This window comes from Rhinolophus hipposideros (assembly GCF_964194185.1).
Source record: "Rhinolophus hipposideros genome assembly, contig: HAP1_SCAFFOLD_73, whole genome shotgun sequence".
NCBI classification, from domain to species: domain Eukaryota; kingdom Metazoa; phylum Chordata; class Mammalia; order Chiroptera; family Rhinolophidae; genus Rhinolophus; species Rhinolophus hipposideros.
The window spans coordinates 103,753-125,801 of record NW_027669463.1 but is presented as its reverse complement, the minus strand read 5'-3'; the positions used below and the strand labels follow the sequence as shown (position 1 = coordinate 125,801).

Sequence of the window (22,049 nt, the reverse complement as noted above, 5' to 3'; positions counted from 1 at the left end):
CAACAGCAATAAGGCTCAAGTACAACAGGAGGGCACACACCACCCACACGAGCTTCTGGAGCACCCGGCTCAGGTGACCGGGGAGACTGTACCACTGGGCCCCACACGACACCTGGTATGTAAGGCAATACTGTCAAGACGAGGAGAATTAGCAGATCTACAGAATACAGAGAAACAAACACAGAGAGGCAGTGAAAAAAGGAGAGAAAGAAACATTTCTCTAATGAAAGAACAGGATAAAACTCTAGAAAAAGAGGTAAACCAAACGGAGACAAGCAATATACCAGATACAGAGTTCAAAATACTGATTATAGGGATGCTAGATGAAATTAGGGGAAGAATAGACAAAGTAAGTAAAACTTCAACGGAGAGACAGCAAACATAAAAAGGACACAGAAATCGTTTAAAAAAAGTCTGAAATGAAAAATACAATATCTGAAATGAATAATTTATAGATGGAATCAGCACCACATTTGGTGAAGCAGAGGTTCAATAGTGATTTGGTAGACAAGGTAGCACAAACACCCAATCAGAACAGAGAAAAAATGAATATAAAAATATAAATAAAACAGAAAGTGCTTTAAGGGATGTCTGAGACAATATCAGGTGTAACAACATACGTAAGGCTATCTAAAGGAGAAGAGAGAGAGAGAGCAGGAATTGAAAACCTATTGGAATACACAATGATGGAAACCTTTCCTAACCTGGAGAAGGAGATAGACACACAAGCGTAGGAAACACAAAGAGTTCCAAACAAAATGAACCCAAACAGGTCCACACCAAAACATATCATAATTAAAATTCCAAAGGGTTAGGACATGGAGAGAATATTAAAACCATCAAGAGAAAAGTAGTTAGTCACGTACAATGGAGATCTCATAAGACTGTCAGGTGATCTCTCAAGAGAAAATTTGCAGGTCAGAAGAGATTGGCAAGAAATATTGAAAGTGATGAAAAGCAATAATCTACAACCAAGATTACTATTACTGCATCCGGCCAGGCTCTCATTTCGAATCAAAGGAGAGGTAAAGACTTGCCAGAGAAAAAGATGATGGCATCAGCACCAACAAACCAGTATCAAGAAATGTGAAACGAGGACTTGAAAAAAGAAGTAGAAGTAGAAAGAGGAAGAGGAGGAGGAGGAGGAAGAGGAGGAGGAGGAGGAGGAGGAGGAGGAGGAGAAATATGAATAATAAAATGGCAATAATTACATACGTATAAAAATTACTTTAAATGTAAATAGGTTAAATGTTTCAGTCAAGACATAAGGTGGCAGAATGGATAGGACTACAAGAGCCATATATATGACATCAAACTCAAAAATTTTTGCACAGTAATAGAAACCATCAACAAAATGAAAACACAACCAGATGAATGGGAGAAGGTATCCAAAACACATAAGGAACTCATAAAACGTAACACCAAAAGACAATGCAATTACAAAATGAGAAGAGTACTTGAATAGACTTTTCTCCAAAGAGGTCACACAGATAGCCAAGAGACATACGAAAACACGCTCAGTGCCACTAATCATCAGAGCGATGCAAATTAAAAGCACAATGAGCTACCACCTCACACCTGTCAGAATGGCCGTCATCAATAAATCAACAAACAACCAATGTTGATGAGGATGTGAAGGGAAGCCCCGTGCACTGTTGGTGGGACTGCAAATCTGACCAGACACAATGGAAAACAATATGGAAGCTCCTCAAAAATTTGAAAATAGAACTACCAGGTGGCATAGCAATCCCACTTCTGAGTTTTTCTCCGCAGAAATCCCAAACACTGATTTGAAACATGTATGCATCTGTATGGTTATATTTACATAATTTACAATACTCCAGATAAAGAAATAACTGAAGTATCCATCGTAGTGGATAAAGAAGAAGTGGTACATATACACAACAACATACTACTTGGCTGTAAACAAAGAACAAAATCTTACCATTTGCGACAATGTGCGTGGACCTAGAGGGTATTATTCGAAGTGAAAAAAGTCAGATAGAGAAAGGCAAACACCACATGATTTCACCTATTGGTGATATGTAAAAAAAAAATAAATGAACATAGAAAAAAGAAACAAACTCATAGGTGCAGAGAACTAACTGATCGTTGCTCAGAGGGAAGAGTATTGGGGAACAAACTGAAAAGGTTAAAGGGTTAAGAAGTACAAATTGGCAGTTATAAAATAGTCATGTAGATGTCAAGTACAGCACAAAGATATAGTAAATAACACTGTAATAACTAAGTATGGTGTCAGGTATACCACACTAATCAGGGTACCACTTTACACATTATAGAAATGCCTAACTACTATGCTGTACACCTGAGGCTGACATCATTGAATGTCAACTATAACAGAAATGAAAAATTTTACATTTAAACTAAAAACTTTCTGAAATTTGATATTTTATTATGTAGTTTTTAAGAATCTCTGCTTTTCACCAGAGTAAAGAAAGGATCCTGTCTTTTGCAGACACGGCTCCTTTCTTTACTTTGGTCAATGCATCATGGTCAATGGGCATAAAATCTCACGGACATGTTTTTATAGGGAGCAGCTAAGAGCATCATCAGCTTTGGAGCCAAGTGGATTTTGCATCAAACCCTCAAACTTCTCCCTGGCTACTGCAAGACATGCTGCCTAGATTGCCTTGGACTCCATTTCCTTATCTCTGAACATGAGGATTCCCTTCCTTGACAAAGCTATTCTGAGGATTAAATCAGATCATGCTTGTTACAGAATAGGTACAGAACAAGTGTTGATTTTACTATGGAGTATTTCAGCATATCAGTTAAATGAAAATCTGTGTCGCTCTTGCTTATACGGGCACAGGGGCCCACGCATCAAAAACCATGTAATCAAACACGCCATTAAAACACTAAACTTGAAAAAAAAAAAAAGAATCTCTGCTTTTCAAATTGGTTATTATTTTATACAAAACATATACTCTTCAATTAGATAAAGACATTTAAAATATTCACAATGCAATGATTTAGAACATAGTGGAATCCCTTTGTAATATGGGTTTTGAGATAGACAACATGAATTCTAAACTTTCAAAACTTCTACTATTATTTTAAGTCTAAATGATGAACCTGGTATACCGGAAACTAATATAAAATAATATGGAATGTCCACGGGATGTAAGTGAAAAAATAATGGAGAAAACACTCCCTCCTAACAAGTATACCATACCAACATACATAGCGTAAAAAAATAAAACTATATGTCATATGCTATATAGTTTTAAAACTGAAAGGTATCAGGAAGAATTCATGACTGTTACAATGAGTACCTGATCCATTAAAGATTCCATTTAGGCACGAGTATGATAAAAGTCAGGCTGGTATAACGTAAAAGTCACATTAAGAATCCTTACCTTTAACCAAATTGCATATCTCCGTCACTGTGGGAAAACTCCCTATAGAATTTTACTATCACAATACATTTCCCAGACCCTTCTTTTCTCAGCTCCCAACTTCGATACTTACTAAAGTTAAAAGAACAACAACAAAACAACGAAGCATCAAATGGTCATATGTTATCAAATGGTTCACCTTGACCAATTTTCCATAACAAACATAAAACAATGATAGGTGGAGCACTACTAAATTTTACAACTCGGCGCTACACAAAACTAAATTAAGAGCACAACAGTTAATTTCACACAGGAGCCTTTTACCTTGGTACCAACATCGAAGAGTCCATCGTCTGACGTAGACCATGAATCATCACTGCCAGGTTTCCAGGAAAGACTTCCGGGGAAAGATACACAACAGACACAAGTGAGTTCATTTCTTTACAAAGGCAGCAACAACAACAACAAAAGGAGTACAATTCAGCTATCTGCATATGAAATGAAGTTTCTTGATACGATTAAAATTTAGATGATGTTCTAGAAAAGCTATCAGTTATCTATTGCTGCCTCCACCACTCCCAACTCGTGCAATATTTAATGAAGATACACTCTAAGTTTCCATAACAAAAAACGACAGCAAACATGTTGGCAACACCTGAGAGTACCTTGTTTTCACCAAAGTCCTGAAGGCTGAATTGAAAACGCAATTAATAGCTGACAATAGGAACCTGAACTGGGACAAAAGCAATGACCTAAATCAAGATAGAATGATACACTGAGCCTTCTCCACGGTCTGTCCCTGGTTCAAAGATTAATCTGTGTGGGTCAAAAACGGCAGTCTTGCTTCTTTAACATAGAAAGCAGTTACTAAACTTATCCCATTCCTTGTTTTCACTCAAAAACACTACAGTGAGGTCCCTGAAATGCATGAAATGTTTGCAACTTACATGTACAAAAGTCAAAGAACAAATATGTACGTTGTTAGCCTCCCCACTCCCAGATCACTTGTCCGCAAAGCTTCCTGGCAATCTCCAACCTTGAAAACTTCAGCCTACGAAGGCATAGACTCCTGAAACAAGGTTGGGCTCAAATGACCCACAGTAGGAGTTCTCTATTTCCCTGTTCCTGGAAAACAAGCTAAATGGAGCCTCAGTCATCCACTCCCAACACAGGCACGTTACCACCTACCCAACTCCATTACTGGTTTCACAATCAGTCCTCCCTCTGCCCAACCCTCCATCTCCATGGGAAGGACATCAGCGCGTTGGGCAAAGAGGTAGAGGTGACAAGACACCTGCCGTGGTGTCTTGTGCTGATCTATGTAGTTCAGCAATCTCCAGTGCCTTTGGACTCAAGGGGACCCCCTCTGTAATTTCGGGTGCAGGTGGATGATACCACATTCCTACTTGCTATAAAGAGAATGTTTCCAGAGGCTCAAAGGTTTAATATGTTTTCATACAAACCTTAAATTTTGCTGGTTCCTCCAATTCAACAAACAAAACAGCAGCAACCTGTTCAGGCAGGACGCCCTTGAGCCCCTTATTTTAATCTGCTTTTTTAGACAACTACCAACATCCTGTGTCCTTCCTTCCTGTAATTTCTCTTTACCTTGTCATACCCTAACATTCTGATCTCTTTTCCCTCATCTGATCTCTATCTAATCTCTGCTCTAAGAGCCTTATTCCTATCCCAACCTGTGTTGTTCCTCTTGAAACGTGGATTCCCCTGCTAATTCCATTCTTAGCCTCTTCCATTGCATTCACTAGACCTTTCCATAATTAAAACACTCACCCAAAGGATGATAAAGAAGGAAGTGTACTGGGCTTAGAAACCTATACTAATCTCATTTCATCACTCACTGTACTCAAAGAAGTCACTTCAATCTCTTACAGTTCAAACTCCTCATGTGATCAACCACTTGACCAAAACATTAATGGCAGCATGAAATACTAGGGGGTGTTTTGAATAATTAATTGATAACATTCATTCAACACCTGGAATTCTATGTACTTTTGATTCTGTCAAGAAAAATGGAGAATACTTAGCTGGCAGAAGTGGAAAAAAATAACACAACAACAGCAACAAAACTACCCCGAGTAAAGCAGAGAAAAAGGTAAAAAATCAAGAAAAGTCATGGAAGAAGGAAGAAAGACTCTGGAAAAAGAGAAAAAACTTCCTAGAACAAGGTAAAGGTATTAGCCAGAAGGAAAACACAGTCTGAGGAGTCAGTAAGTAGAGAAGTCAATTAGAAATATCCTCTCAATTTGTGCTGAATTAGCACAACAGTCTATACATAGATGATCTTCACTTACAGAACAACAATTCGTCCCAAGAAGGGTACATCGCATTATACCTGAAAACATTTATCTGATTAGGTCTTGCTTATGTACAACCTGTGGTTCTGTGGCCACAGCGAACTGACATCTGCCCTCAACACTGATGGTGAAAACAAGGTTCTCGTGACTGCTGCAATTGTCAAGTACATTAAGACAAAAGCTTGGGCTAACTGGGCTTGATAGGAAACTTCTAAATCAGCATTAAGGCATCACTAAACGGGACTCTCTGAGGCCACCTGACGTGCACCTGAATCTTGAATCCAGACCTGTCCAGGCACTTCTCAGTACAGGCTGAGGGACAAGAGAACGGACTTGGGAAGCCAAGCAGGCTGAAGGTCACATCACGGGTTAGCCACTTGGTAACTATGGAACCAAGTGTCAATTAATCCACCTCCTGGAACCACACTCCTCTAATGAATAAAAACAGCCGAACAGCACAGCTACTTTGCAAATCAACTGTGCCGATGACCTGGGATAACCAATGGTAGGCACATAGTATAGGGTCTAGCCCAGAGCAGAACACTCATTAAAGCTTACTGGCTTCTCTCCGCAGTCTCTTAGTTAACATGCAATTTTAGAAATCCATAAAATCCTACCTGCTTGCAGGGTCGCATTGAGAACACTCATCCACTGTTAAAAGAAAAAAAATTCAAATACATTGTAAATACACAATAGAAAAACACAGAACTTTGAAAGCGTCAGATTCAAGTGATGTAAAAATATTTGTTTGGGAACACCCCTGAAGACTATAGTAGAGTGAATGTTACTGATACAACTGGTGGGCAATTAATACATGAAGAACTTTTACTTCCTCTGCTGTATATCTGTGTGTGTGTGTGTATATATTTATATTTATATATTTATATACATACACATATACACAGATATATATATATATATATATATATATATATATATATATATATATATATATATATATACATATATACATATGTACCTATATATGTGTGCATGTATGCATATATACTCCCCAGGGTACGTGAAATACTAGTCTAAATGGATTCACCCTTTCTCCTTATTCCCTTTCTTATTTCCTTATGTTACTCTGATTGAGGAAGAATGCCAATGTCTTGCTAAAACTTATTCCATTTGGCTGTGAGTTGCGTAAACATAAAGCAGATTTTGCTACAAAATGACTATAGGAAATTCATAACTACGATCAACCTACACAGAGGTGGGCTAGGGTTGAACTCTTTCTGTTTTTTTTTATTTCCTTCTTTGCTTTCTCTGTTTTCTTGTAGCTGTGATTCACACAATTCATGGAGGGAAGAATTATGTAAGAGGAACACACCTACAACCTGCGTCTTTCGTTTGTCTATTACGGGCATCTGTCCAAACTCTGTGGGTGCTGACAGAGGTCTCATTGAGTGTGTGGCAAATGGCCTTTTATCACCAAATTTCGAATCCCCGGATATTTGACAAGTTCCATGATTGAAAGTCAAAGAAGTAGAATCCCAGCTGGAAAAATCTGAAAATAAAATTTTCGTTTATGAGGAGGTAAAAATAACACAAAGTTGACCATATTGTAAAACTTCCTTCTTCAGAGAAGCAGTCCCACGTCCTCCTTTCTCCCAAACACTCTACTCCTTCAGAGCTCATTTTATTTTAGGTGTCCTATACTTGCCATTCACGTAAGTTAAGTTGAATTAACTATTGTCACTCAGCAATTTCTGTTATATAATGTGGTTCCAATTAAAGCTTTTCTTCTTATTACTTAACATGGTGCTGTGTGTGACATTTTTTGTCATTATCAAAAGTTATGTCTAACCGCTTATCTTAATTTTAAATATGTGTGACAAACATGGATTTAAAAAACTTTCATTGAATGGTACAATTCCAAATAAGAAACTACTTATTACAAGAAAATGGTCTTTTCTAAATGCCCCAATATCTTCAGAATTCATTTTTAAGCCTTAGATAAACAGATATTCACATGACAAATTACAGTCCTGGGCGACCTTATTGTTTACAAAGAAAAATGGGATCAAACGAGGTCCCCATGAGCTCCAAAGAGTACAGGGTACCATGAGACAGAAAATGAATATATAACAAAAGTATTTTCCTTTTGTTTTTTTAAACAATATTCTCAGCTTAAAACTTTTTAAGACAAGTGAAAGAAAAACACAATTGTAGAAGTGAAGCTTTAAAGCCTCTTTTATCACTTCACATCCAGGAAGCCCGTACATCATTTAAAACGGTGGTTTCCAATGTCATGTGAGAATCCGTGAAGTCCCAAGGTCTGTCAGTCGAGGGGCCCGAAAAGGTCAAAGCTATTTTCACAGAAAGACTGAATGTCATTTGCCATTTTCACTCTCATTCTCTTCTAAGTGTACAGTAGAGCTTTCCACAGCCGTGATATCACAGCTCTGATGGTGACATCATAGCTCTATGGTTACTGGGTCGTAGCTCCAATGGCTCACGGAATGCATGACAGTGTGTGCTCGTATTTTAAATTGTTCAGTTTTTATTTCTAATATTGTAACTATCTATGGAGACTACCGACTTAAAAATATTCTTTGGAATTCTCAATAATTTTTAATAGCATAAAAGCATCCCAAGGCACAAAAGCTTCAGAATTCCTTTTTTCAAAGATTGTGTCTACCAAATATTCATTATCATTAATTACTTCTCCCATTTTTAATAATCGAAGACACCATAGGCGCACGTACACACATAGCCAGTGTCTGCTCAGCAGAACATCTGGTTGGCTTAAGACCATCAGTGTCACAACACTAAGAGGAAGTAAAGTTAAAACACAAATGACATGGTAGCAACTGAGGCTTACTTGGGTAAACGTCAAAATTCAAATGACCATTTGAAACGCTGGAAGTATCTTCCAGTTTGATTATTAACCTCTGAGAACCCCTATTAAGTACAGGGGTTCCAAACTGGGACATTTAGGATATCGAAACAAGAGGAGAAACATTTTAGTGAAGTCACCCTTTTAAAATCTTGTTTTCTTATTCCTGTCGATGTCTTTTTTCTCAAACATCGATACCAACAATGACATCACGTTGTTTATGTGAAATACTTCAATTAAATTTGTAACAAAGGAAAGTAAGTCTGAATAGAAGACTGTGAGCACGTCAAATGTCCTTGCGTACTCCTTCCCAAAATTAAATTGGTATTACACAGTGTACCTGGTCTGAAGGGTTGCACATCGTCCATTCCTACAGCTCTGTTAGGAACAGGATCTTCCACTTCAATGCTCGGCTGAAGGGGTTAGGAAACAAGATGATTAGTAATTAATGGACACTTCACACCATCTCTAGTTAATAATTCAGGATGAAAATGTTAAAGTTATCACCTCCAAGAAAAGGATTTTTTGAAAAATATGTGTTTAAGCATATATTAGGTTCGTGCAAACGTAATTGCAGATTTGCAATTTTTTTTAACCTTTTAAACCTCAATTACTTTCACAACAACCTAATACTTTGATAAGTGTACTTGATATAACTGTTAAATATTTCTAATGACAGATTTGTTTTTTAGTGTTAAAACAAGATACTTGCTTGACATGGTAAGAACCCTTGGTGTATGTCCAGTTGAGTTTAGACAGAACATTTTAGAACCTACTTCATCTATGTCAACAAGAGCTAGGAAAAACCGAACTCTTATTGGACAAAAAATTTGATAGAAAAACATGATTGAACCAAGTGGCAAAGAGATAAGAAAAACTTTTCATTAAATTGTGTTTCAATAAATGATAGGAAAAATGTTATATATAGTTATGCAACTTTTCAAAAAAGTATAATAATTTCTAATCAGGGAAAAATAAGAACATTTATTTATTATAGTCATCTGAAATGTACCAGACACTTACTATGCACATTTTATTTCTTTTCCACCCAAAACAACAAATATGAAAACAGTTTGATGATGGTTACCCCACTTCCTGCTTGGTGGCCATTCCAAGACATTAGAATGAAATGATGAACAGATGTGATCCATTGTTGTTCATGCCCAGCAGGTTTTGCTCCTAGATCTTCACATGACTGGCTCCTTCTCATGCTTCACTTGGCCGTTTTTGTCACCCTCAGAAAGATCTTTCCTGACCACCGAAACTGCACTCCCACTCCTATTCCAACTACAACCATGCCCCCCCCATGACAATATTCTCTAACCCAGCATTCTCCATTCTCTTTAAATGACCCAGATATAGTGACTTACAATGGACTGTTGTTCACTTGTTTTTCTGCTCCTACAGCTACAGCTGAACCCCTGAACTTCCCTATTCATTGTCTAACTGCCCAGCACAAAGCTGGTATCTAACTAGAAATTTACTCAAGGTGAAACACTGAGCTCGCACCAACAGAGCCTCAAGTACCGAAACACTACACATCTACAGGGTATCGCCTATCACAGTCTCCTGAAGTTTAGCATCCCCCAGATTAGAAATTCACATGCTTCTGACTTTTCCACTCTGTTCTTAACACTACTGCCATTTGATTGTCCTTCAGGTTTACAGAAAGTGTCCTCACCATTTAGTAAGTCACTACGGCCCACTGTGATCATTGATTTTATATTTCTATAGCTCCCTTTACACTTCACAAAGTGTTTTCACATTTGTTACCACATTAGTTCATTCCACATACTGAAAGGTAGGCATAAGTACCATTACGACAAATGAGGTCACTGACATCCGACAGGTTAAAAAGAAGTTTCCCCAAGATCCCACAGCTAGTAAGTGACCGATCCAGGATTCTAGTGTGTTCTTATCGTCAAACACAGTGCCTACACCAGTAGGCTGCAGTTGCCTATATCAGAGGATCACACCTTTCTTATATCTTTCAACAGCTGTCATCTCACATTGGCTCATCATTACATTGTACTTCTAGTACTACGAGTACGGTCGCCATCAAGTTACTCAATGCTTCCTATTTTAACTGAACACGACAGTTGTTACATATTAAAGCAGCACTCAGCCAAATTGTTGTTAGTGTAATCCAACATATTATTAGTATTCACCAGGCTTTTCCTACTGTAGAAAATGTCCTTGCGGACCTATTTGACAATACAAATATAATGATACTTTGATATCCCAGACATTATGTTTCCTAGTTCCAAGTTACAAACAAACCCTACTATCCAAATTCTTTCTGAATTTCATTAGGATATTTACACATCCACAAAAACCACAAAGTCATGCATTTGGGCATAGTTCGAACTGGAATAACTTTAATTTTTAGGTAAAGTTAACTTCACAACCCAAACCGGTTCCTTATGACTTGGAAGCCTACGTGTTTTATACTATTCCCAAGATTCTGTAGCTATTGAGTTACCCATCCAGGATTCCATTCTGTTCTTTCCTCAAACACAGTGTCTAGACCAGTAGGCTGCAGTTGCCTGTATCAGAAGATCACACCTTTCTTATCTCTTTCCACAGCTGTCACCTCGCATCAGCTCATCATTACTTTGTACTTCTATTACTACAAGTATGGTTGCCATCAAGACACTCAATGCATGCTATTTTAACTGAACAAGACAGTTGTCCTGTATTAAAACAGCGCTCAGCTGATTACTGTTAGTATAATCCTACGTATTATTACTATTCACTATGGTCTTTTTTCATTGGAACGGTTTCTTGCAGATCTATTCGACATTACAAATATAATAATACTTTGATGTCCCAGGCATTATCTTTTCAAGTTCCAAATTATTAAAAAAAAAACACCCTACAAACCAATTTCTTTCTTTCTGACTCATTAGGACATTTGCACATCTACAAAAACCACAGAGTCATGCATTTGGGCATAGGTTGACTGGGAATAATTCTTTAGCTTTTAGGTGAACTTAACTTCACAACCCAAACTGATTCCTTATGACTTGGAAGCCTTAGTGTTTTATGCTTTTCCACACTGACTTCCTTAAGTGACACTTGCAAGTTAGCAGAATTGTACTACGCTGTCTTATTATATTACGCACATAGCTAGTTTATTCATTATAGGATAAACCATAAAAAATGATTTGTATGAGGAAATGCAGAGGCGAGAAAGTAAAGTCAAAGCATACCTTTTTCATTTTAACATCACTCAATGGTGATATTTAAAATAGTAATGATAATAATAATAGTGTAAGACAGTACCTCAGAATCCCAAGGTGATTCTTCATCTTCATCTTGTCCTAATCCTAATGATGACTTTATAACTATAAAATGTAGTCACAGGTACATTAATGTGAACATATATTACTATGCATTTTAAGTACACATTCAGTCGTGCTTATTTCCATAAAAGTAATAGCAGAAAAGAATTCAGGGGAACGAAGCATTTGCAAGAAGAAGCAGCTGTTAGTAGTGGGGATACTTTTGCCCAAAAGATAGGAAAAAATGCTTAAAAGAAATGAATATCACATTTGGATCGACACATGTTAGATTTCTTTATAGCAGAGCTTAAGCTAGAAAGAATTCATAGATAGTCACTAAATTACCACTTATATTATTCTGGTGTGCTCCATCAACACAAGTCAAATTACCATTGTTTGCTTGGTCTTGTGGAGCACTTTCAATAATATCCACACGATTTTCTCTTTTTCGAATTGCTGGCTTGGTTGCTTCTTTCTATTAAAAAAAGAAAGAAAAAAAAGAAAAGAAAAACCCAACTTCAGAAAACATCCTATTCATTTACTCATTGACTCACTCACTCAGTCAATCCGTAGGTAAGACAAGAAAACTTTACTGTAGCCGTCATAGCCAGACCCAGGGGAAGCTGGAAATAGAAATGAAACATTTTGTCCTACATTCTAGTAGGAGTAGAGATATTATAATACATGAAAAATAACAACAGAAAAGTACCGCTCTCCACTTCCACACCTGAAGTGAATAAAGTATAGTAAGGGCACAAAAGAGACGACAATCCGTTTTATCAGGGAAGCTCAGCAGATACTGCAAAGATAGGGCTGCATCTTGAAAGTTATACAAGGTGCTGAGGGAAGGCATGAAGGGGATTCCACAAGGGCAGCAGGAGCAAAAGCCTGAGGTGTGAAACAACATGTTGTAAGTGAGGGCAGCAAAGGAATGAGGTAAGCCTGGAACTCTGAGAATGGGATAGAGACAACTGCAGAATCAGAACCAAATCAAAGAAGGCACATGTCATGCTAGCAGATGAATTCTACCCTCACGTAATGGGGAGTCACTCAGGAAGCAGAGGTGTTGCATCTTCACAATTCTAGTTTACAACAGCCACTCGGGCTGCAATTTATGATATTGAGGACTTCCGTTTCTTTCTAGGATCCTATCCATCAGCCTGTCTTGTGTCACAGCATAGCCTCTCCCCGGTGCCTCCAAAACCACAAAGGCAGCTGCCAACAATAGGTCACTTTGTAGCTTCCCCTAGGTGGCTCCCGGTTGGGCACAAGCAGCAGCTGGCTTGGGCCTGCCCCACAGCCCCTCCCAAGAGGCCCCAAATCCAACACACCTGGGGATCAGTTTCAGCAACACCAGAACATCACCAAAATAGCTCCATAATGACACGCCCAAGCCATGGACTGAGCAGACACCGGAGCCCTGCTACAGCCGATCTCACTCTGTGGGGTCAGCCCACACACAGGGGTTCATCTACTGTAGTCACAGCCAGTCGTCCTGAGGGTCAATTCCACACCCAGATGTGCCAACAGCAATAAGGCTCAAGTACAACAGGAGGGCACACACCACCCACACGAGCTTCTGGAGCACCCGGCTCAGGTGACCGGGGAGACTGTACCACTGGGCCCCACACGACACCTGGTATGTAAGGCAATACTGTCAAGACGAGGAGAATTAGCAGATCTACAGAATACAGGAAAACAAACACAGAGAGGCAGTGAAAAAAGAAGAGAGAAAGAAACATTTCTCTAATGAAAGAACAGGATAAAACTCTAGAAAAAGAGGTAAACCAAACGGAGACAAGCAATATACCAGATACAGAGTTCAAAATACTGGTTATAGGGATGCCAGATGAAATTAGGGGAAGAATAGACAAAGTAAGTAAAACTTCAACGGAGAGACAGCAAACATAAAAAGGACATAGAAATCGTTTAAAAAAAGTCTGAAATGAAAAATACAATATCTGAAATGAATAATTTATAGATGGAATCAGCACCACATTTGGTGAAGCAGAGGTTCAATAGTGATTTGGTAGACAAGGTAGCACAAACACCCAATCAGAACAGAAAAAAAATGAATATAAATAAAAATAAATAAATAAAACAGAAAGTGCTTTAAGGGATGTCTGGGACAATATCAGGTGTAACAACATCCGTAAGGCTATCTAAAGGAGAAGAGAGAGAGAGAGCAGGAATTGAAAACCTATTGGAATACACAATGATGGAAACCTTTCCTAACCTGGAGAAGGAGATAGACACACAAGCGTAGGAAACACAAAGAGTTCCAAACAAAATGAACCCAAACAGGTCCACACCAAAACATATCATAATTAAAATTCCAAAGGGTTAGGACATGGAGAGAATATTAAAACCATCAAGAGAAAAGTAGTTAGTCACGTACAGTGGAGATCTCATAAGACTGTCAGGTGATCTCTCAAGAGAAAATTTGCAGGTCAGAAGAGATTGGCAAGAAATATTGAAAGTGATGAAAAGCAATAATCTACAACCAAGATTACTATTACTGCATCCGGCCAGGCTCTCATTTCGAATCAAAGGAGAGGTAAAGACTTGCCAGAGAAAAAGATGATTGCATCAGCACCAACAAACCAGTATCAAGAAATGTGAAACGAGGACTTGAAAAAAGAAGTAGAAGTAGAAAGAGGAAGAGGAGGAGGAAGAGGAGGAGGAGGAGGAGGAGGAGGAGGAGGAGGAGGAGGAGAAGAAATATGAATAATAAAATGGCAATAATTACATACGTATAAAAATTACTTTAAATGTAAATAGGTTAAATGTTTCAGTCAAGACATAAGGTGGCAGAATGGATAGGACTACAAGAGCCATATATATGACATCAAACTCAAAAATTTTTGCACAGTAATAGAAACCATCAACAAAATGAAAACACGACCAGATGAATGGGAGAAGATATCCAAAACACATAAGGAACTCATAACACCACTCGTAACACCAAAAGACAATGCAATTACAAAATGAGAAGAGTACTTGAATAGACTTTTCTCCAAAGAGGTCACACAGATAGCCAAGAGACATACGAAAACATGCTCAGTGCCACTAATCATCAGAGCGATGCAAATTAAAAGCACAATGAGCTACCACCTCACACCTGTCCGAATGGCCGTCATCAATAAATCAACAAACAACCAATGTTGATGAGGATGTGAAGGGAAGCCCCGTGCACTGTTGGTGGGACTGCAAATCTGACCAGACACAATGGAAAACAATATGGAAGCTCCTCAAAAATTTGAAAACAGAACTACCAGGTGGCATAGCAATCCCACTTCTGGGTTTTTCTCCGCAGAAATCCCAAACACTGATTTGAAACATGTATGCATCTGTATGGTTATATTTACATAATTTACAATACTCCAGATAAAGAAATAACTGAAGTATCCATCGTAGTGGATAAAGAAGAAGTGGTACATATACACAACAACATACTACTTGGCTGTAAACAAAGAACAAAATCTTACCATTTGCGACAATGTGCGTGGACCTAGAGGGTATTATTCGAAGTGAAAAAAGTCAGATAGAGAAAGGCAAACACCACATGATTTCACCTATTGGTGATATGTAAAAAAAAATAAATGAACATAGAAAAAAGAAACAAACTCATAGGTGCAGAGAACTAACTGATCGTTGCTCAGAGGGAAGAGTATCGGGGAACAAACTGAAAAGGTTAAAGGGTTAAGAAGTACAAATTGGCAGTTATAAAATAGTCATGTAGATGTCAAGTACAGCACAAAGATATAGTAAATAACACTGTAATAACTAAGTATGGTGTCAGGTATACCACACTAATCAGGGTACCACTTTACACATTATAGAAATGCCTAACCACTATGCTGTACACCTGAGGCTGACATCATTGAATGTCAACTGTAACAGAAATGAAAAATTTTACATTTAAACTAAAAACTTTCTGAAATTTGATATTTTATTATGTAGTTTTTAAGAATCACTGCTTTTCACCAGAGTAAAGAAAGGATCCTGTCTTTTGCAGACACGGCTCCTTTCTTTACTTTGGTCAATGCATCATGGTCAATGGGCATAAAATCTCACGGACATGTTTTTATAGGGAGCAGCTAAGAGCATCATCAGCTTTGGAGCCAAGTGGATTTTGCATCAAAACCTGGCTACTGCAAGACATGCTGCCTAGATTGCCTTGGACTCCATTTCCTTATCTCTGAACATGAGGATTCCCTTCCTTGACAAAGCTATTCTGAGGATTAAATCAGATCATGCTTGTTACAGAATAGGTACAGAACAAGTGTTGATTTGACTATGGAGTATTTCAGCATATCAGTTAAATGAAAATCTGTGTCGCTCTTGCTTATACGGGCGCAGGGGCCCACGCATCAAAAACCATGTAATCAAACACGCCATTAAAACACTAAACTTGAAAAAAAAAAGAATCTCTGCTTTTCAAATTGGTTATTATTTTATACAAAACATATACTCTTCAATTAGATAAAGACATTTAAAATATTCACAATGCAATGATTTAGAACATAGTGGAATCCCTTTGTAATATGGGTTTTGAGATAGACAACATGAATTCTAAACTTTCAAAACTTCTACTATTATTTTAAGTCTAAATGATGAACCTGGTATATGGGAAACTAATATAAAATAATATGGAATGTCCACGGGATGTAAGTGAAAAAATAATGGAGAAAACACTCCCTCCTAACAAGTATACCCTACCAACATACAAAGCGTAAAAAAATAAAACTATATGTCATATGCTATATAGTTTTAAAACTGAAAGGTATCAGGAAGAATTCATGACTGTTACAATGAGTACCTGATCCATTAAAGATTTCATTTCGGGACGAGTATGATAAAAGTCAGGCTGGTATAACGTAAAAGTCACATTAAGAATCCTTACCTTTAACCAAATTGCATATCTCCGTCACTGTGGGAAAACTCCCTATAGAATTTTACTATCACTATACATTTCCCAGACCCTTCTTCTTTCAGCTCCCAACTTCGATACTTACTAAAGTTAAAAGAACAACAACAAAACAACGAAGCATCAAATGGTCATATGTTATCAAATGGTTCACCTTGACCAATTTTCCATAACAAACATAAAACAATGATAGGTGGAGCACTACTAAATTTTACAACTCGGCGCTACACAAAACTATATTAAGAGCACAACAGTTAATTTCACACAGGAGCCTTTTACCTTGGTACCAACATCGAAGAGTCCATCGTCTGACGTAGACCATGAATCATCACTGCCAGGTTTCCAGGAAAGACTTCCGGGGAAAGATACACAACAGACACAAGTGAGTTCATTTCTTTACAAAGGCAGCAACAACAACAACAAAAAAAGTACAATTCAGCTATCTGCATATGAAATGAAGTTTCTTGATATGATTAAAATTTAGAGGATGTTCTAGAAAAGCTATCAGTTATCTATTGCTGCCTCCACCACTCCCAACTCGTGCAATATTTAATGAAGAGACACTCTAAGTTTCCATAACAAAGAATGACAGCAAACATGTTGGCAACACCTGAGAGTACCTTGTTTTCACCAAAAGTCCTGAAGGCTGAATTGAAATTGCAATTAATAGCTGACAATAGGAACCTGAACTGGGACAAAAGCAATGACCTAAATCAAGGTAGAACGATACACTGAGCCTTCTCCACGGTCTGTCCCTGGTTCAAAGATTAATCTGTGTGGGTCAAAAACGGCAGTCTTGCTTCTTTAACATAGAAAGCAGTTACTAAACTTACCCCATTCCTTGTTTTCACTCAAAAACACTACAGTGAGGTCTCTGAAATGCATGAAATGTTTGCAACTTACATGTACAAAAGTCAAAGAACAAATATGTACGTTGTTAGCCTCCCCACTCCCAGATCACTTGTCCGCAAAGCTTCCTGGCAATCTCCAACCTTGAAAACTTCAGCCTACGAAGGCATAGACTCCTGAAACAAGGTTGGGCTCAAATGACCCACAGTAGGAGTTCTCTATTTCCCTGTTCCTGGAAAACAAGCTAAATGGAGCCTCAGTCATCCACTCCCAACAGAGGCATGTTACCACCTATCCAACTCCATTACTGGTTTCACAATCAGTCCTCCCTCTGCCCAACCCTCCATCTCCATGGGAAGGACATCAGCGCGTTGGGCAAAGAGGTAGAGGTGACTAGACACCTGCCGTGGGCCATAGATCTATGTAGTTCAGCAATCTCCAGTGCCTTTGGACTCAAGGGGACCCCCTCTGTAATTTCGGGTGCAGGTGGATGATACCACATTCCTACTTGCTATAAAGAGAATGTTTCCAGAGGCTCAAAGGTTTAATATGTTTTCATACAAACCTTAAATTTTGCTGGTTCCTCCAATTCAACAAACAAAACAGCAGCAACCTGTTCAGGCAGGACGCCCTTGAGCCCCTTATTTTAATCTGCTTTTTTAGACAACTACCAACATCCTGTGTCCTTCCTTCCTGTAATTTCTCTTTACCTTGTCATACCCTCCCATTCTGATCTCTTTTCCCTCATCTGATCTCTATCTAATCTCTGCTCTAAGAGCCTTATTCCTATCCCAACCTGTGTTGTTCCTCTTGAAATGTAGATTCCCCTGCTAATTCCATTCTTAGCCTCTTCCATTGCATTCACTAGAGCTTTCCATAATTAAAACACTCACCCAAAGGATGATAAAGAAGGAAGTGTACTGGGCTTAGAAACCTATACTAATCTCATTTCATCACTCACTGTACTCAAAGAAGTCACTTCAATCTCTTACAGTTCAAACTCCTCATGTGATCAACCACTTGACCAAAACATTAATGGCAGCATGAAGTACTAGGGGGTGTTTTGAATAATTAATTGATAACATTCATTCAACACCTGGAATTCTATGTACTTTTGATTCTGTCAAGAAAAATGGAGAATACTTAGCTGGCAGAAGTGGAAAAAAATAACACAACAACAGCAACAAAACTACCCCGAGTAAAGCAGAGAAAAAGGTAAAAAATCAAGAAAAGTCATGGAAGAAGGAAGAAAGACTCTGGAAAAAGAGAAAAAACTTCCTAGAACAAGGTAAAGGTATTAGCCAGAAGGAAAACACAGTCTGAGGAGTCAGTAAGTAGAGAAGTCAATTAGAAATATCCTCTCAATTTGTGCTGAATTAGCACAACAGTCTATACATAGATGATCTTCACTTACAGAACAACAATTCGTCCCAAGAAGGGTACATCGCATTATACCTGAAAACATTTATCTGATTAGGTCTTGCTTATGTACAACCTGTGGTTCTGTGGCCACAGCGAACTGACATCTGCCCTCAACACTGATGGTGAAAACAAGGTTCTCGTGACTGCTGCAATTGTCAAGTACATTAAGACAAAAGCTTGGGCTAACTGGGCTTGATAGGAAACTTCTAAATCAGCATTAAGGCATCACTAAACGGGACTCTCTGAGGCCACCTGACGTGCACCTGAATCTTGAATCCAGACCTGTCCAGGCACTTCTCAGTACAGGCTGAGGGACAAGAGAACGGACTTGGGAAGCCAAGCAGGCTGAAGGTCACATCACGGGTCAGCCACTTGGTAACTATGGAACCAAGTGTCAATTAATCCACCTCCTGGAACCACACTCCTCTAATGAATAAAAACGGCCGAACAGCACAGCTACTTTGCAAATCTACTGTGCCGACGACCTGGGATAACCAATGTTAGGCACATAGTATAGGGTCTAGCCCAGAGCAGAACACTCATTAAAGCTTACTGGCTTCTCTCCGCAGTCTCTTAGTTAACATGCAATTTTAGAAATCCATAAAATCCTACCTGCTTGCAGGGTCGCATTGAGAACACTCATCCACTGTTAAAAGAAAAAAAATTCAAATACATTGTAAATACACAATAGAAAAACACAGAACTTTGAAAGCGTCAGATTCAAGTGATGTAAAAATATTTGTTTGGGAACACCCCTGAAGACTATAGTAGAGTGAATGTTACTGATACAACTGGTGGGCAATTAATACATGAAGATCTTTTACTTCCTCTGCTGTATATCTGTGTGTGTGTGTGTGTGTGTATATTTATATTTATATATTTATATACATACACATATACACAGATATATATATATATATATATATATATATATATACACATATATACATATGTACCTATATATGTGTGCATGTATGCATATATACTCCCCAGGGTACGTGAAATACTAGTCTAAATGGATTCACCCTTTCTCCTTATTCCCTTTCTTATTTCCTTATGTTACTCTGATTGAGGAAGAATGCCAATGTCTTGCTAAAACTTATTCCATTTGGCTGTGAGTTGCGTAAACATAAAGCAGATTTTGCTACAAAATGACTATAGGAAATTCATAACTACGATCAACCTACACAGAGGTGGGCTAGGGTTGAACTCTTTCTGTTTTTTTTATTTCCTTCTTTGCTTTCTCTGTTTTCTTGTAGCTGTGATTCACACAATTCATGGAGGGAAGAATTATGTAAGAGGAACACACCTACAACCTGCGTCTTTCGTTTGTCTATTACGGGCATCTGTCCAAACTCTGTGGGTGCTGACAGAGGTCTCATTGAGTGTGTGGCAAATGGCCTTTTATCACCAAATTTCGAATCCCCGGATATTTGACAAGTTCCATGATTGAAAGTCAAAGAAGTAGAATCCCAGCTGGAAAAATCTGAAAATAAAATTTTCGTTTATGAGGAGGTAAAAATAACACAAAGTTGACCATATTGTAAAACTTCCTTCTTCAGAGAAGCAGTCCCACGTCCTCCTTTCTCCCAAACACTCTACTCCTTCAGAGCTCATTTTATTTTAGGTGTCCTATACTTGCCATTCACGTAAGTTAAGTTGAATTAACTATTGTCACTCAGCAATTTCTGTTATATAATGTGGTTCCAATTAAAGCTTTTCTTCTTATTACTTAACATGGTGCTGTGTGTGACATTTTTTGTCATTATCAAAAGTTATGTCTAACCGCTTATCTTAATTTTAAATATGTGTGACAAACATGGATTTAAAAAACTTTCATTGAATGGTACAATTCCAAATAAGAAACTACTTATTACAAGAAAATGGTCTTTTCTAAATACCCCAATATCTTCAGAATTCATTTTTAAGCCTTAGATAAACAGATATTCACATGACAAATTACAGTCCTGGGCGACCTTATTGTTTACAAGGAAAAATGGGATCAAACGAGGTCCCCATGAGCTCCAAAGAGTACAGGGTACCATGAGACAGAAAATGAATATATAACAAAAGTATTTTCCTTTTGTTTTTTTAAACAATATTCTCAGCTTAAAACTTTTTAAGACAAGTGAAAGAAAAACACAATTGTAGAAGTGAAGCTTTAAAGCCTCTTTTATCACTTCACATCCAGGAAGCCCGTACATCATTTAAAACGGTGGTTTCCAATGTCATGTGAGAATCCGTGAAGTCCCAAGGTCTGTCAGTCGAGGGGCCCGAAAAGGTCAAAGCTATTTTCACAGAAAGACTGAATGTCATTTGCCATTTTCACTCTCATTCTCTTCTAAGTGTACAGTAGAGCTTTCCACAGCCGTGATATCACAGCTCTGATGGTGACATCATAGCTCTATGGTTACTGGGTCGTAGCTCCAATGGCTCACGGAATGCATGACTGTGTGTGCTCCTATTTTAAATTGTTCAGTTTTTATTTCCAATATTGTAACTATCTATGGAGACTACCGACTTAAAAATATTCTTTGGAATTCTCAATAATTTTTAATAGCATAAAAGCATCCCAAGGCACAAAAGCTTCAGAATTGTTATTTTCAAAGATTGTGTCTACCAAATATTCATTACCATTAATTACTTCTCCCATTTTTAATAATCGAAGACACCATAGGCGCACGTACACACATAGCCAGTGTCTGCTCAGCAGAACATCTGGTTTTAAGACCATCAGTGTTACAACACTAAGAGGAAGTAAAGTTAAAAAGAATTGTCATGGTAGCAACTGGAGATTACTTGGGTAAATGTTAAAATTCAAATGACCATTTGAAAACGCTGGAAAAATCTTCCAGTGTGATCATTGGTAACCCGTATTAAGTACAGGGATTCCAAACTGGGACATTTAGGGTATCGAACAAACGGAGAACTATCTTAGTGAAGTCACCGTTTTAAAATCTCATTTTCTTATTCCTGTGAATACCTTTTCATCAAACACCGATACTAACAATGACATCACGTTATTTATGTCAAATCCTTCCATTAAAT

At 38.0% G+C, this 22,049-nt stretch overlaps 1 protein-coding gene across 1 annotated transcript in view; it reads right to left on the bottom strand.

The window, feature by feature from the left end:
- Window positions 1–22,049, bottom strand: part of LOC308495583 (ankyrin repeat domain-containing protein 26-like) — a gene marked incomplete at its 3' end in the record, with an annotated part of 39,233 nt that overhangs the window by 15,876 nt on the left and 1,308 nt on the right. The window contains exons 2-6 of the mRNA XM_081080552.1: window positions 20,311–20,487; window positions 19,614–19,647; window positions 17,010–17,082; window positions 12,191–12,275; window positions 11,802–11,863 (exon numbers count right to left, since the gene is read on the bottom strand). Of these exons, the coding sequence (XP_080936678.1) occupies window positions 11,802–11,863; window positions 12,191–12,275; window positions 17,010–17,082; window positions 19,614–19,647; window positions 20,311–20,487 (431 nt within the window). The remainder of the gene's footprint in view (window positions 1–11,801; window positions 11,864–12,190; window positions 12,276–17,009; window positions 17,083–19,613; window positions 19,648–20,310; window positions 20,488–22,049) is intronic.